Source organism: Oryzias latipes, chromosome 4 (assembly GCF_053564925.1).
Source record: "Oryzias latipes strain Hd-rR chromosome 4, Olatipes_Hd-rR_3.1".
Taxonomy (NCBI): domain Eukaryota; kingdom Metazoa; phylum Chordata; class Actinopteri; order Beloniformes; family Adrianichthyidae; genus Oryzias; species Oryzias latipes.
In genome coordinates, this window is record NC_136240.1 from 33,025,299 (window position 1) to 33,040,946 (window position 15,648).

At 39.1% G+C, this 15,648-nt stretch overlaps 2 protein-coding genes across 2 annotated transcripts; one reads left to right on the forward strand and one right to left on the reverse strand.

Annotated features, from left to right (window-relative positions):
• Positions 1 to 276: 276 nt before the first annotated feature.
• uqcrh (ubiquinol-cytochrome c reductase hinge protein) lies at positions 277 to 5,482 on the reverse strand. Its single transcript, XM_011474496.4, has 4 exons — positions 5,327 to 5,482; positions 5,034 to 5,069; positions 1,140 to 1,301; positions 277 to 508 (listed from the first exon to the last, which is right to left on the reverse strand). The coding sequence occupies exons 1-4, from the start codon at positions 5,369 to 5,371 to the stop codon at positions 476 to 478; spliced, it is 276 nt and encodes a 91-aa protein (XP_011472798.1). The 5' UTR covers positions 5,372 to 5,482; the 3' UTR covers positions 277 to 475.
• Positions 5,483 to 9,066: 3,584 nt separating this feature from the next.
• On the forward strand, positions 9,067 to 14,504 carry LOC101155419 (cytochrome P450 2J4). Its single transcript, XM_020702698.3, has 9 exons — positions 9,067 to 9,336; positions 9,416 to 9,578; positions 10,481 to 10,630; positions 10,714 to 10,874; positions 12,079 to 12,255; positions 13,164 to 13,305; positions 13,539 to 13,726; positions 13,797 to 13,938; positions 14,039 to 14,504. Exons 1-9 carry the CDS (start codon positions 9,133 to 9,135, stop codon positions 14,221 to 14,223), a joined length of 1,512 nt encoding a protein of 503 aa, XP_020558357.1. The 5' UTR covers positions 9,067 to 9,132; the 3' UTR covers positions 14,224 to 14,504.
• Positions 14,505 to 15,648: the final 1,144 nt, after the last annotated feature.

Here is a 15,648-nt window from a genome sequence, read left to right on the forward strand (position 1 = left end):
CTCAACCACTGCAGACCACCGAATGAACTCCTGTCGGTATCTATAGAGGACAGTTGGGCCCTTTCAGTGAAGGGGCGGGGCCCTGGGAAATGTAGTTTTAGATGGATTTAAAAAAATGTGACTGGACATTTTCTTTTTGGTAACCCAAGACGTTGAGGAAAAAAATAAATAAATAAATATATATATATGTACATACCGGTATATATGTGTACGTATAAAAAAAGACGTTAAGGAGAAAAAAAATACACATATGTATGTCTAAAAAAAAGACAATAGTTGTTCCTCGAGCCAATTCCATGACATTTATTTGAAAGTATGTACATTGTTAAGTACCTCTTCACAGGAGAAGACAAGTTATACATTTCAAATCAACAGCATACATCAGATCCACATATGGACGAATGAATATCAAGTTCTTCTGACAGTACAGTTTATGAAGCATTTTCGCAGCGCCTGGTCCTGATGTCGCACGGCTTTATTTGACAGAATGGAACAGTTTGTGCGCCACCTACAGAGAGACAACAAAAATACATTTCAGCAAAACACAAAGCAACAATTTTACTAACTCAGCAAACCTGAGGCTGTTACATAACAGGGTAGCAGTTAACTCTATAATTTTAGCTACTTAATGAGTTTACTAATCAGAAAAATTGTAATATTGTGTGCTACATCAGTGGTCTCAAACCTTTGGCCACGAATCGGTTTAATGACAGAATTTTCACGAAAATACAAAGATTGGACGATTTTTTTTTTGCCTTTTCCGTCAAGAATGAATCGTATCTGGCGGAGAGAATCCAGTAGTTTTTCAAAATAAAACTTCCTTCAGAATTAGAAATAAAACAGAAAAAATGCAGGTTGGGTTTGTTTTCTCTGGGGTCCGATACCAACGGCCCCAACATGGACCGGTGCTGGTCCAAAGTCAGTGAACACTGCGCTAGATGATTGTGATGTTGCAAATTAATTATAGATGCAAAGCCTTTACCCTTAAGCTTAATTAAACAGTTGTACAGCAAGATTGCGTAATGATTAGTCTTTGTATGGCGTATGCTGTTCTAACAGGTTTTTTTAAGAGCATAACGTTGATGCTTGAGAGTCGTGTTTGATGATTATGGGGTGTTGGTCGTCAGCATTTAACGTACGCAGTGGTCTCGGGCGTGCAGGAAGTCAAACAGCTCCTCTGTGCAATCCTCGTCTGTCGCAGAGCGGGAGCCCACTCTGGTTTCACATTGTTCCAGACGCGCCTGAGCGTGGACGCAGTGCTCCGACGCCTCGCACTTCTGTCGCACTGCTTCAAGGGGATCCTGGAACAGAACAAAACCACACGTTTCCAGTTTGTAATAGACGATCATTCATTCTGTTGGAGTTTGGAGGGAAACATTTGTCTTAGACACCTCATTTATTGTTAAAGAAAACAAACAAAGAAGACAGTTTTCTTGTTTCTGGATGAGAATGTTATTTTGTTCGATTGTATTAACTTACTTTGTTCACAGTGTAGAAGTGTGATGTAATATTAATACCCACACATATAAAACCCATATAATTAAACCAGGAGTGAGTTGACTAAAGCTGAAGCTGAATTTTGAGAAGATACAAATTCTTTGAGACAGGTTTACTGACGTTTACCGACTTAAGAGAATTGCTACACGTACTAGGCATGTTTATATTTAAAAACTGAGAAACCCTGGATGGTTTGCAAAAGTTTTCATTTCACAGGAGATTTAAATTGTTCGGACCACTTTCAGGCAAATGTGCGTCTCTGTTGTTGGTGTAAAACCTTGGAATGCTCAACAGAATGCTTTCAAAATGATGTTCAGAAGACAAACCTGTAAAGTAAATCATGTTTGTAGGAAAAGCCTAAAAGTCTAAAATGTAGGTTTTATTTTTCCAATTACCGGTGAGATTCGGTGAAGGTAAATATTAGAATTTATTTTGTTCCGTTTTCTCCTTTTCTGAACACGAGTTTCTTTGTAGTTTGTGTTAAATGCATTTCAGGTAGTTTTGCAGTTTGTGTAGCTTTGGAAGATGCATTAAAAGAAGAAGAAGAAGAAGCAGCTTTATTGATCCTGAAGGAAATGAAAAAGCAGCCAGCTGCTAACATTCAACACACAATAAAAAGAATAAAACCATAAAAGCCATCAATATTTCAAATCCATAAAATATTCAGAAATTAGAATTTACTACAATAAAACCATAAAAATATCAAAAATTTAAATTCAACTTTTGATGCTCAGTTTTGTCTTATAGCTCGAGGAACAAAAGACGTCCTCAGCCTGTCTGTGGATCAGCGTTGGGACAGTCGTCTGCTGCTGAACAGGCTCCTCCTCCTCTCGATGATGCAGAGGTTGTGAGGTCACAATGACCCTGAACTTGAACTAAGTCCTCTGCTCCGCCACGTCCTCTAAGGGGGCCAGTTTCAGTCCAACCACGGAGCTGGCCTTATGGATTGAGATGCTCTTCTTACTGCTGCTGCACCGGCACGCCGCCGCATAGGGGAGGGCCCTCGCCGCCACAGACTGATGAAACGTGCAGCAGTTTGGAGCAGATGGTCAAGGAGGAAGTACAGCCTGGACTGACTCTTCTTGCAAAGGTGGTCTGTATTGGTGGTCCAGTCCAGCTTGTTATCCAACAGGACCCCCAGGTACGTGTAGGACCGCACCATCTCTACACCATCTCCCATTTTATTTAGAAAGAATGTGCTTTACATTTAAAAGAAGAATCTCAAAGTGCTACATTATAAAACAGAAAAAACAATAATTTACAAATAACAAAAAGGAGGCTTGGAGGCTTTCTTCCAGGACGATTTCTCTGGTCTTTTGGACATTCAGCTACAGCGATTCTTCCTGCTCCAGGCCACAAAGTCCTCCAAAAGGCCCCAGTTCTCCTCTTCCTCTCCCTCTTTTATGCAGGCCACAACGGCTGTATCGTCTGAAAACGTCTGCATATGGCAGGTCGAGGTGTCATAGCAGAGGTCAGACGTGTACAGCATGAACAGAGCGGGAAACAAAGCAGTTCTGCCCCGACACTGCAGCTGAGGGCTCCCCCCATGTGGACATATGGCAGCCTGTTGGTTAAGTCGTCCATGATTCAGGACACCAAGAACGGCTCCACAGCCATCTGGATGAGCTTCTCCTGCCTGCAGCAGATCAGGTTGTGTAGTCTTAAAGGCACAGGAGAAGTCAAAGAAAAGCATCCTCACAGCACAGCCTCCATCATCCAAGTACGATAGAGTGTGGATCCTGGTCATCCTCCACCTGTGGCTTCAGCTGCTGCAGCACCTTTCCTGATGCAAAGTCTCTGCCGTTCCTTTTCTCACCTGATGTTTCTGTGATGTTTTTCACCTCTCTCATCTGCTCTTGATCCTTTTTGTTGAATGCTCTCTTCTTTTTTATTTATTAAGAACCTTCTTCACCGCCCTGGTGATCCAGGGTTTTAGAAGTGTCACTGTTGGCATATGGAGCGCTTGCTTCAGATTGCATTTGATCCCGTGACTTTCCATTGAAGCTTCATTTCATCCCTCGCGTTTTGCAGACTGCCGCCCATTCGCACCAGTTTTAAAAGTTCAGTTCATTTGTTCTTATAGAGACATCACTCATCCTGTGTTTGTGGCGTTAAGAGAGCAGTGATAAGTCGGTCGCGGATATTTTTTCTCTCTCTCTTTAAGCGCTACGCTCGCTACACTCGCCGCAGCAGCAGCAGCAGCAGCAGCAGCAGCAGCAGCAGCAGCAGCAGCAGCAGCAGCAGCACACGAACCCGAGCACGAGGAAGAGAGACAGACACAGAAAGACAGACAGGTGCAACAAGAAGAAACAACATCAACACAGAAAGAGAAAGCCAAGAAAATATGTGGAAAAGAAGCCAAATCTGGAACCATTTCCCCTTTGAGAATCTAGATTCTGCAAGAAAAGAATTCCATCTAGAACCGGCTCCAAGTCCAACCTGCACCTGAGAACTGAGAGAATCCTAGAACCGCAGCAGATCATAACTGACTGGAGGAACCAGATCAGCTCCTCAGAGCTGAGACAACTTGGTTATTTGAAGTGCCAACTCTTATTGTGATACATTTTTTTTGGTTTGCACGTTTTCATTTTATATTTTGTGAGGCGGTTGCAGTGTTGTTTCACTTTAAATGTGTTTATACTGAAAACGATTTTTAAAAGTATATAGTTGTAAGTAGGATTGTAGTTTTCTGTATTTTATAACCTATTTTTTTTACATTTATAGGCAGTTAATAAATAAAAGCATAATAAAATTAGGCACAAATAAAGAAAAACACTTTTTCTTATAGCATTAACAATCCATTTTCCGCATAATTTTATATTATTGTTCATAATAAATTGTTTGGAGCAAAAAAAACAATCTGAAAAGCTGATTGGGACCTGAAAGTGGAGCCGAGCCAGAAGAGACGGTTCCCTATAGGAAGAGCCAGAATTCCCGTCATCGCTATATGAGTGGAGGAGTCTTTGCTTACATTGCTGCTGTGGTCACCTTGCTTTATAAACGAGGGGAACATTTATTTAAAAGAAATTTGGCTCTAGGATTTCACTGAGGTATTTCGTTCATGAAATGTGGCATTTGAACAGATCTAATTTATTTTTTAAACTAATCTTGCAAACAAAAAGTGTTTGTTTTACAATATTTTATACATGAAATGTCACTATTTGACAACTACATTATGAATATTTATGAAAGAAACAGATATTGGAAATCATCAAAGTTTTATTGCTACACATGACTCAACACACATAATGACTCTTTCATGACACATTGGTCTTTTTTTGTTCCATTCTGATACAATTTTGTTGTCTGGTCAATAGATGTCACTAGTTTTGGTGTGTCGAAATGCTTCACAACCCTGAACCACTTCCATACAATTTGATTTATTTTGGTTCAGAAAGCTTTGGTTTCTCCATCACTACTGTGTCTTTAATAATTAAAAGAAACCACAACAGACAAGGCATCATGTCAGAAAATGCAACTAAAATCTACCATATTTTAAAAAAATTTCCTTCGTTCTGCTAAGGGGACCTACATACCACCATTTCCTCCTCTTCTTCCTCCTCTTCTTCCTCCTGAAACAGAGAGACGAGCAAACATAATCGTTTCTGTCCATAACAGTAAAATCCAAATATTATAGAAATCTGACTTTAGCCCTTAAATGCATCGACTCGGTTCTGTTACGATTATGAACAGAAATATGAGGCTCAATGATATTCAATGACTAGCTAAGTGATGATGTAGCATTGTTAGCCCAAACTGTTAGCCTCTGCTAAAATGATGGCAGGAAATCCAACATAAGGTTTGTTTTAGAGTTCCGGGAACTGCTTACGTCTTCAGGTTCTCCGTTCATAATCATCTTCTCTTCAAAGACCATTATTTCAGTCTTTCTTTATGGTTATCAGTGGCTGGGCTGTTGGAGGACACCACAGGTCACACAAGCCGAGAGATGGCAAGCTAGCAAGTTCCGGTAAAGAAGATGAAGAGTTTCCGGGTAGGAGACTTTCACAATATAATGCTTCGTTCACCAAATTTGGCCCTTTTTTGATGAAAACATTTAGTGAGACGTATCAAACGTATTATACAATCAGCAAAAGAAACAAAACGGCATAATATACAGGAAAAACCAATGAGTTATATCGCTTGAGGAGACATCACGTGATTCCTAATGGGAGGAGAGCACCGCCATCTTGGTGAGGTCAAGTTACTGCTGCAGTGCATGCATGTACACACACTTTTTGCAAAATGCCAGTTCATTTTGCGGGCTTCAACTGCCAAAATCGGAGAAATGAGTCCACGGAGGAGGAAGGCATAACATTTGAGATTTAAGTACATTTTTTTCTTGTAATGCTGCAGGGGCTTCAATAGTACACATGTTGACAAGCATGATGATGCTCCAGGGCTATTATAAAAACATGCTACATGATGTACGTATAATTTGCTGTCGACATAAATGTAAACTTTATTTAGTTAAACCTATATACAGTATACTAGGACTAAGCTATCATAGTAATATAGATTTATACATTTCTGACTCAGTTACTGAACTTTCTTTGCAGGTTTCCAATGGATTCAGACTTAAGGAAAAAGTGTGCCTTAGCTATCAAAGAGCTAACCCAGATGGATCTCTGTGGTTACAAACTAGCAATACAGTCTGGCTATGTTCAAAAAATTTTGTGGAAACAGATTTTGATAAGACTGGCTAGACTGTTGGCTTGAAACCATCCCATCCGTGATACACCTATTGATCACTTACATCAGGGGTGTCAATCTCATTTTCACTGAGGGCCACATCAGCATAGTGGTTGTCCTCAAAGGGTCAGAAATAACTTATACATATGACTAAATAAAAAATAAATGTAACTACTCCTTAATGTTAAATAACTCATTATTTATTTACTATAACTTTTTAAAGTGACAATTACAGTTTCATAGAAAACATATATTTGCTTGTTATTCTAGCATAAATCCTTTTAAATTTGATTCAATCAGGTTATATTGACAGGGTTGAAGTCATAATGTATAGTTGCCCAATCTGATATTTCAAGTCTGATTCCTCTTAGATATGAATAAATACACACCAATTTCTGTTTTATTTTAAGAAATTAAAAACTTTTATGCTCTCGCGGGCCACATAAAATGACATGGTGGGCAACGTTTGGCCCCGGGCCTTGAGTTTGACACATGTGACTTACATGAATCAGTAAATTTATTGTTTTTCTTTGTGTTTTTTAGGATAAATCTATTGTTAACTTTTGGACTTTTTGTTGACTATTATTATTATTATTATTATTATTGACTTATTGTTGGGCTTTTCTAACAATAACATGTCAAAGAGGCCTAAAACTTCTAAATGTTTAAAAATTATTTTTAAAAATTCTTTGTAATAATCTTTTTATTTGTAAGAAGTCCTGCAACTATGCATTTTTCATTAAAGTTTGAGCTTTTAAGGCTGACTGTTTTTCTTATTAAACAACGACAAATGATGTATCTATATATATCATATATAGAATAAAAAATATATGTATTATATAAAAGCTACTTAGATGCCACTAAAAGCAATAGAAAGCATTGTCATGTGGGGGCCGACGACCTCACCAAGATGGCGTCGCGCTCCGCCACCGGTGGCCAGGCTTCTCAAGCGGGCGTGTCTCCTCTAGCGATATAACTCATTGGGAAAACCCTTAACATTTACCCCAAGTTGATCTGTTCCAGTTGTAATATCCTACTTGGAAGTTTTATTTTGAAAATAAACCACTTCCCCCTCCATCTAAACAAAATTCTGGCAGAAAATGTTCCTGACTAAGGAGCAGCAGTTTGTAGATCTATTATAATTTAACAAGCGTAAACATTCAATTTCCACAAACATTTGAGAACAACGGGCTGATGTCCAAAGCAATTTGAACGGGTAGTTGTAATGATTAGCTTATAGGGATCATATTGCAACATTACTGGTTACTTAGTGACACAACTGAAGATTACCTTTGGCACAGCAAATGATTGATTGACTGCGGTGAAGTTAGTTTTAGGTTGGATATTCGACAGACATTCAGCGCGGATCTCCAGTGAGGTCTCTTAGGGACCATCAACAAATTAAACAGTGCATGAGATGGAGAAGATTTTAGATCAAACCCAGGACTAAATGCTTTGCAAAAATAAATAAATTACTACAAAACATTTCTTCATGTTGTGTTTAAATAATCATATTTATTTTACAATGTTTTAATGAGAAAAGTTTTGCAATCATAGATGCTCAAAATCTAATGAGAAAAATGGTTTGAAGTAAAGATTTTGTTTTATTTTTAAATAGCTTCCAAACCATGTGACCTTATGATTGCAAATGTATGCCAAATTAACGCTCCAACGTACATCATACACACAAAAAATTCATGTGAATTTTAATATAAAAATTCCAGAAGTTTGCATGTGAATTATGTTTTTTTTTCAATAGCTCCCAAACCACATGACCCAAAGAGATTAAACCTATTGCAAAAGAAAGTGGTGTGTTTGATGTAGAGATATCAGAACCTCAATTCGGCATAGGTTTCTTCTCTTTGGGTGAGGCGGTTTGGCAGCTTATGAAAAAAATGGCAAAATTTCATATGCAAACCTGTGGAATTTTAATGTAAAAATTCATATAAAAGATTTAACGTATTTGATTACAAAACAAAGTGGTGTGTCTGATGTGGGTTGGTCAGTACCACAATTCGGCATAGGTTTAATCTCTTTGTGTCTGGCGGTTTGGGAGCTATTTAAAAAATGACCAAATTTCTTATGCAAACCTGTGAAATTTTAACCCTTGTGCTATCCTACAGGGTCAAGCTGACCATTGACGTGTTATCCTACCATGATAAAGGTGGAAAGATTTCATGTTATCCATGAAAACCAGAGAAGATCACAAATCATTGAAGAAAATAGGTTAAGCGCATTGTCTTGTGGGTCTAGATGACCCCACTCCCAATGTTAACGCTCCTAGGATAGCATGAGGGTTAATGTAAAAATTCATGTAAATTATTTAACACATTTGATTACAAAACAAAGTGGTGTGTCTGATGTTGGGATGTCAGCACAACAATTTGGCATAGGTTTCATGTTTTTAGGTCACGTAGTTTGGGAGTTATTGAAAAAACTGAACAGATTTTATTTGCAAATTGCTCTTTTTATATAAAAAAAATCATGTACATTTTTTTTGTGTGTATGATGTACGTTGGAGCCATAATTTGGCATATATTTGCAATCATAAGGTCACATGGTTTGGAAGCTAGTTAAAGAAAAAAAACAGAATCTTTACTTCAAACCATTTTTCTCATTAGATTTTGAGCATCTATGATTGCAAAACTTTTCTCATTAAAACATTGCAAAATATATACGATAATTTAAACAACATGAGGAAATGTTTTGTAGTAATTTATTTATTTTTGCAAAGCATTTAGTCTTGGGTTTGATCTAAAATCTTCTCCATCTCATGCACTTGTTAATTTGTTGACCGTCTCTAAGAGACCTCACTGGAGATCCGCGCCGAATGTCTGTCCAACCTAAGACTAACTTCACCGCAGTGATGAACTAGTAATGATTGTATGTTTACAGGAACTTGTAGAATTGGTTCACAGGGGAAACCAGTCTGTGTGGCTTAAAATCATGGATTTGTTCTCCTCTACAATCGGACTGATGCTTGAGTGGGATTTGAAAAGTCTGCTGCTTTTCCTATCAGTTTTCATTATCACTGCGGATTACATTAAAAACCGCCGGCCTCTTAGCTTCCCTCCAGGACCTCCAGGTCTTCCAATTTTAGGAAACATATTCACCGTGGACGTGGGCAGGCCCCATGAGAGCTTTTCAAAGGTACCAATAATAAAAAAAAAGAGGTCATTTGTTTGGCAGTTCATCTTTTCTGTAAATGTTGGATGAAAATGTTCTGTAGTTGGCAGCAGAATATGGAGATCTGTACAGCCTGCGGTTTGGTCAGCGGTGGACTGTGGTGTTGAATGGACACAAAGCTTTGAAAGAAGCTCTGGTAACAAAGGGGGACAGTGTTGTAGACCGCCCACACCTCCCTCTGCAGGATGAGATCGCTAAAGGGCTGGGTGAGCAGCTAAACACGCAAACACAAACTTGTTTCAGCCGGTTAAACTTACATGTTAGGAAATTAGATTTTAAAAAGCAGGAAATAATGAACACAATGTAAAGATAAAATAGAAAATGGTACATCAGGACTTGTCTAAAGGTGTTGAAATCTCCTCCACCAAAAAGGTAATACTGACCACATGGGACCAACCACGATGCTTTATAGCTGAATGGAATAAATGATTGACTCAGACCAGTGAAAGTTCAATAAAGTGCACCTGTGTGTAAACTGAGCTTCTGCAGTTCCTGTAGAAAAACATGGTAAGGTGACTTTGTTCTGTGAGCTTTATTTTGAAAAACAGGGATTGGAACATTTCTTTGATGTAATCTGTTGATCACTTATTGATTTTTATTAAAATAAAAAAATGGAAAAAATAATGGAATAATATATATTTTTGGGTTTTTATTATTGTGGATCCTTCATCATCGGTAGATCAAAATCAGTCACCAAGTCCAAAACCTGTCAATCAGAACCCGATCAGAATTCGATCCATGTTTAGTGCTATTCTTTGGGTCTTGAGACACAAGCACCACACACAGCCTGTCTTCTTTTACAAACACAAATTATGGATATAAAACAAAATGTACTTTATTCTGAAATGCTTTTTCCTGGACAGACTCTTCTGTATTAAATTGGAATCAAAATAATTTTGCTTGTCTATATGATAATGTATGTGAGAAGAAATAATGTGCAACTTCAGGACAATTTAAGGTGTTGTTTTCTTTTTCAAATTTTTTATTTAAGTTCAAAATATATATTTTTTATTTTTTTTAATTAGAATGAGTATCTTAAAAAGTGGTGCTTGAGTCATGTTGTAAATTGATTACAACTTATTTTCATCGTTTTTTTGTTTCTGGTCAGGAGTGATTTTCAGCAACGGCGCCAACTGGACGGAACAGAGGCGTTTCGCGCTTTCAACCCTCAGATACTTTGGATTTGGAAAGAAGTCTCTGGAACCCGTCATCCTGAATGAGTTTGCTCACTGCGCAGAAGAGCTGAAACGCTTTAAAGGTGATGTTTCAACATTACAGCAAGTGGTTCAGGTTTGACGTTCATGAGAGACTAACAGAAAATGTGCTTTTTTTCTTTTGGAGGCGAGCCTTTGGACCCCCACCTCATCATCAACAACACCGTCTCCAACATCATCTGCCATCTGGTCTTCGGTCATCGCTTCAATTATGGCGACAAGAAGTTCAAAAAACTGATGCTGCTCTTTGACAGAGCGCTCCAGATTGAAGCTTCTATCTGGGCACAGGTACCAGACCTTTAACCCTCTTAACTCAACCTGGGGCCACATTGCCCTTTGACCCCTCCTTTATGGCTCTCTGGTTAAAGAAAAACTAAAATGCCTTTCATTTTAAAGGTTAACATATTTTCTCGGATTTCGCACCTCCAGCGAAACAAAACAGTCATATAAGTCAAACTTTATCCAAGCGATTTACAAACGGTTGAAGCACGTATCAATGCGCCAGGCTCCTGACTACAGTACCCACAATGCTCCAACAATCTATCAAGCAGTGAGGCTTCGTAGTTTACAAAAGTCAAACATTTTGACAGATTTTTGAGCGCCGTGTACCACAGAACGTCGAATTGAGGTCAGTAAGCACAACTGGAATCCATAATCGATGACGTCATATTCGGCGTTTGAAGAAAAAGAAAAGTAGTGAGCGTAATGTCTGAATTGCTTTTAAAATTCAGGGCCCTACACAGTGCGGTACTGTCGTTTTTTAGTAGTTAGGGGTTAGGGTGGGAATTTGGACACAGCCTCAGTACAAAGTTGAACCCTTATACTATCTTGTGGGATCAAAATGACCCCACCCTTACATTGACGTGTTCTCCCTACCATGACAGAGGTGGATAAAGGTGGAAAGATTTCATGTAATCCATGGACACCAGTGAAGATCACAAATCATTGAAGAAAAAAGGTTCAGAGCACTGTTTAGTGGGTCTAGATGACCCAACTCCCAATCCAATGCGTTGGATAGCACCAGGGTTAAGTAGATTGTGCACGATTGCAAATGAGAATCAGGTGTGTGGCATCCAGGAAGTGTGTGCTGGGGTTGCTGGGAGATGAAGTGCATCTAGAACTCTGGGGAATTTTATAGAGGCATATGATTGGTCAGTTTATAGCTTGACTTGAACTACAGAAAAATTATCATGAAAAAATGTGGATTATAAAGAAGGTATCAGATCCAGAATGGTTATTCTGACCAATAGAATGACTGAGTACCAGCTGTTTATTTCTCTATAGATGTCTATGGGATTTTGGCTTCTTGGTTTTGAACGCCAGACGATGTATAAGAGAGACAATTTGCTATAGTATGTGATGAAAAGCATCTCTTCAGCATCAACGTCCATCATTAACTTTTGTTTTTACCACAATTCATCAACGTCATGCGAATTCACCAATCGTCCAATAAGTCTATTTCTAAATAATTTCTTGATGTTCCGTTGTGCAGCTCTACAACTCCTTCACTCTGATCATGAGATGTTTGCCGGGTCCACATAAGACACTCCAGCATATCTGGAGGGAAGTGCAAGACTTCATAGGAGAAGAGCTGAAGGAGCACAAGAAGAGCTGGGACCCCTCAGATGCAAGAGATTACATCGACTTCTACCTGACAGAGATCCAGAAGGTGACAAGCAGCTCACAGTTGGTCTTTGTCGTCCGTGCAGACCGTCTGCTGAAAGCATTTGCAGCAGTCTCACAGGTTTTTGAAGTCGTCACGTTTTGTAATGCACATATTCTGTACACACAGACAAACATTTGACAGCATAACTGTTATTTAGTTACGGGGCATGTCTGGATTCTCCAGTGTCTACTGTCGCTTTTGACTTACAGCAATCCTCCCCGTTAACCCTTTAACTGCCTGCTCAACCAAACAAAAAAACAGAAAGGAAATGTGTTTTCCAAAGACCTACTCAGATGAAAATGGTCTTTTTGGTATCTTTACTATGTTATTGTAGTTTTATCCTGAAAATACAGTGAGCAGGCCACAAGCTCCCTGCTCTGCTCCATTCTGATGCATCCACTGTCAGACAAATAGATCCACGAACGTCTTTGTTTTCCTCGTCTGAGCTGGAATCTGGATCTAAACTGCATGGATTATGTTGCTCGCCAATTTTGTTGCACCACTAATATTAGGTCAAGGGTGTGAGGGGCTGTAAGCTAGGTGGAAAGTGTGTAAACACATGGATGATGGGAAATGGAAGTAAGTTTACTCGGCGCCAACTGTCCCGCTCACAACGCAGAGGTGAATTTCTAATGAACTCCTGCCGCTCTGCAGAAAGTGCGTCCTAAAAAAAGACACAGGTTTTGGGGATTTTGGATAAAAACAGCAAAATCATAAATGAAAAACCACTGGGAACGCTTTGAAAATAAATCAGAAGACGATTGGTGTGGGTCTTTAATAGATTTTTCCTTGGTTTGGTTGTTAAAAAGATTAGCCAGCCTCTTTGTGATGCAAACATATTTTACCGTTAGTCAGATGTGCGGTTTTATTTGCTGTTATTTGTTTTTTAAGTGACTTGTGTACGTTTCCAGACCAAAGGGCAGGAAGGCAGCACGTTTGATGAGGAAAACCTGATCATGTGCGTTTTGGATCTGTTTGTGGCCGGCTCCGAGACCACATCCACCACCCTGCGCTGGGCGTTCCTTTACATGGCCAAATATCCCGAGATCCAAGGTGAGAATATTCAGAGGCCAGAACAGAAGCATCCCAACTGTGAAGGCTCTGGAGTTTCTGAATAGTTAGATAGAACACATTTTTAAAAACAATGAAACAAAAAAAAGGTCCCTCAAAAATACATGCTGAAGTTTAGGTGTAGATCTATAGTTTGTTAACGTACAGATGACAGGTTTTGGTTTTTTTAAGTAAACTCAGCTGTTTTGACTGTTATCTTTGATTGTTTTGCTCAGAAAAAGTCCAAGCAGAGATACACAAAGTGATTGGAAAGTCCAGACCCCCATGCATGGAGGACCGTGCAGAACTACCGTACACAGATGCTGTCATCCATGAGGTCCAGAGGATTGGGAACATCGTTCCTCTGTCTTTACCACACGCCACCAACAAAGATGTTCAGCTGGGAGGCTTTACCATCCCAAAGGTAATTCTTCTCACTTGCAGAAGGAGCGCCAACATTTCCGGATGAAGACCACAGCTCTTGATTTTTCCAGGGAGTGCTGATCATTCCCAACCTGACTTCAGTTCTGTTTGACGAGAAAGAATGGGAGACGCCCCACGCGTTCAACCCGGGACACTTTCTGAACAAAGACGGCAAGTTTGTGAAACGAGGAGCGTTTATCCCTTTTTCTGCTGGTGAGCAGCAACAGTCACAACACGGATCAGCACGTCTGTGAGTTTAGGAAAAGGTCATCAAAACATGGGAGAAACTGAAGATTCACTTCTTCTGTCTCAGGAAAAAGGTTGTGTCTGGGGGAGAACCTGGCCAGGATGGAGCTTTTCCTCTTCTTCACCTCCTTCATGCAGCACTTCAGCTTTTCCATGCCCGCCGGGGTGGAGCCTGTGCTCGACTATCGCGCCGGCCTAACTTTGGCTCCAAAACCGTACAAAATCTGTGTCCAGGCAAGTTCTGAGAAGTAACGGCAGCAGACTGAGGAGCTGCAGCATCATAATGGTTTTAAATTGTTCCTTCAAAGAATTCTAGCTTTGAGCACAACCACAGAGTTAATTACTACTCTGTCACCAGCAGGAATGATTAAACAATCAGGAAAGAGGTCACTTCCCATGATCCTTTGGGGTTTGCATTTTTATCAACCATTTTTTTAGCTGTAAACATTTTTACTACCTTAATGTGAATGAAAAATGGTCTAATGTTCACATGAATCATGAATGGCTTATTTAAATAAAAACAGACGATCGGAGTGTTTTTTTTCTGTTTTTCTATTTTTCTTCAAGGCCACTTTTATTTTTTATTTAAAGAAAAGTGGAAATGTGAAACGAAAGAAACAAAAAACATTTTCGTATGCAGAGACCATCAGGTCTAATTAGGACACATGCTTTTATTATAATTATTAAAAGTTTTTAATTTTTCTTTATTTATCTAATGTGACTTAAGTGTTTATTGTCTGCATTCCTGCAAAAATCTCTATGATTATGAGACACAGTTATTTTCTCCTTATATTCCAAGAGGAGATCCGGTGGAGGTCAGCCTTGAACAAAAAGCAACCGCTAGCAGAACATAGACTTTACAAAATCATGCAGAATACACCACCGGCTGATCCAGTGAGGGTGGAGGGAAAAACACAGAAAAAGTATAGTCATTTAAAAACAAGTTCCTCTCATTTCTACTCAATGAACAGAATCAACCATCCAGCCTGCAGTGATAAGGATTCAAACAGTCAACAAAAATGACAAACAGGAACACATTTGTGTGAGATGATTTTAGAAAATCTGTCTTGAGCTTCAGAAGACAACGTGTTTTCTTCATCTTTGTTCACTGTTTAACGGCTCTGTTTTTGAACCATCGAGCAAATGATCTACCAAACGTTCAAGAAAGACATAAACGGATGTCTGAGCGAGTTCACCCAACGGTCAGCGTGTGGAAAGCTCAGAGGAGTCATAAAGGAACCCGAATTTCCATTTTACCAGCAGCCTGTTAAATGTTTACAGCACTTTGAAAATATGAAGTCATATTTTTGGCACTAAATGGGATTCAAGGTAAAGGTTCTGAAAATAAATGTTCAAACAAAATGTGCAGTTTACTAAATGTAACTTATAATTTGCACATGAAAATATGAAATGTTTGCTAACAAAAGAATCCCTTCTGTGTTTTGTTTCCACACAAGTGTTACTTCATAAAGAAGGTGAACAAATATTGGTGCTTGGAGGAGCAGCCTGAAGAGAAGTGATGTGACAGGAACCGATCAGAACCGTTTGGGTTTTTTAGGTCACATGAAACCAAAAGGGGAAGAAAAACTTAAGATCAATGATGGAAAAGATCGTTTCATTACAAAGACTTTATCATGAGGATTGAGGAGCGCTTAGGAAAAACACGTTTTCACATTG

Excerpts from the sequence above, each read along its gene's own strand:
- uqcrh (XM_011474496.4), bottom strand. The coding sequence starts at position 5,371 with ATGGTCTTTGAAGAGAAGATGATTATGAACGGAGAACCTGAAGAC. Across the intron at positions 1,302-5,033 it reads AAGAAGAGGAGGAAATGGTG|GATCCCCTTGAAGCAGTGCG; the intron begins GTATGTAGGTCC and ends GTTCTGTTCCAG. Across the intron at positions 509-1,139 it reads TGCACGCCCGAGACCACTGC|GTGGCGCACAAACTGTTCCA; the intron begins GTACGTTAAATG and ends GTCTCTCTGTAG.
- LOC101155419 (XM_020702698.3), top strand. The coding sequence starts at position 9,133 with ATGGATTTGTTCTCCTCTACAATCGGACTGATGCTTGAGTGGGATTTG. Across the intron at positions 9,579-10,480 it reads TGAGATCGCTAAAGGGCTGG|GAGTGATTTTCAGCAACGGC; the intron begins GTGAGCAGCTAA and ends GTTTCTGGTCAG. Across the intron at positions 10,631-10,713 it reads AGAGCTGAAACGCTTTAAAG|GCGAGCCTTTGGACCCCCAC; the intron begins GTGATGTTTCAA and ends TTTCTTTTGGAG.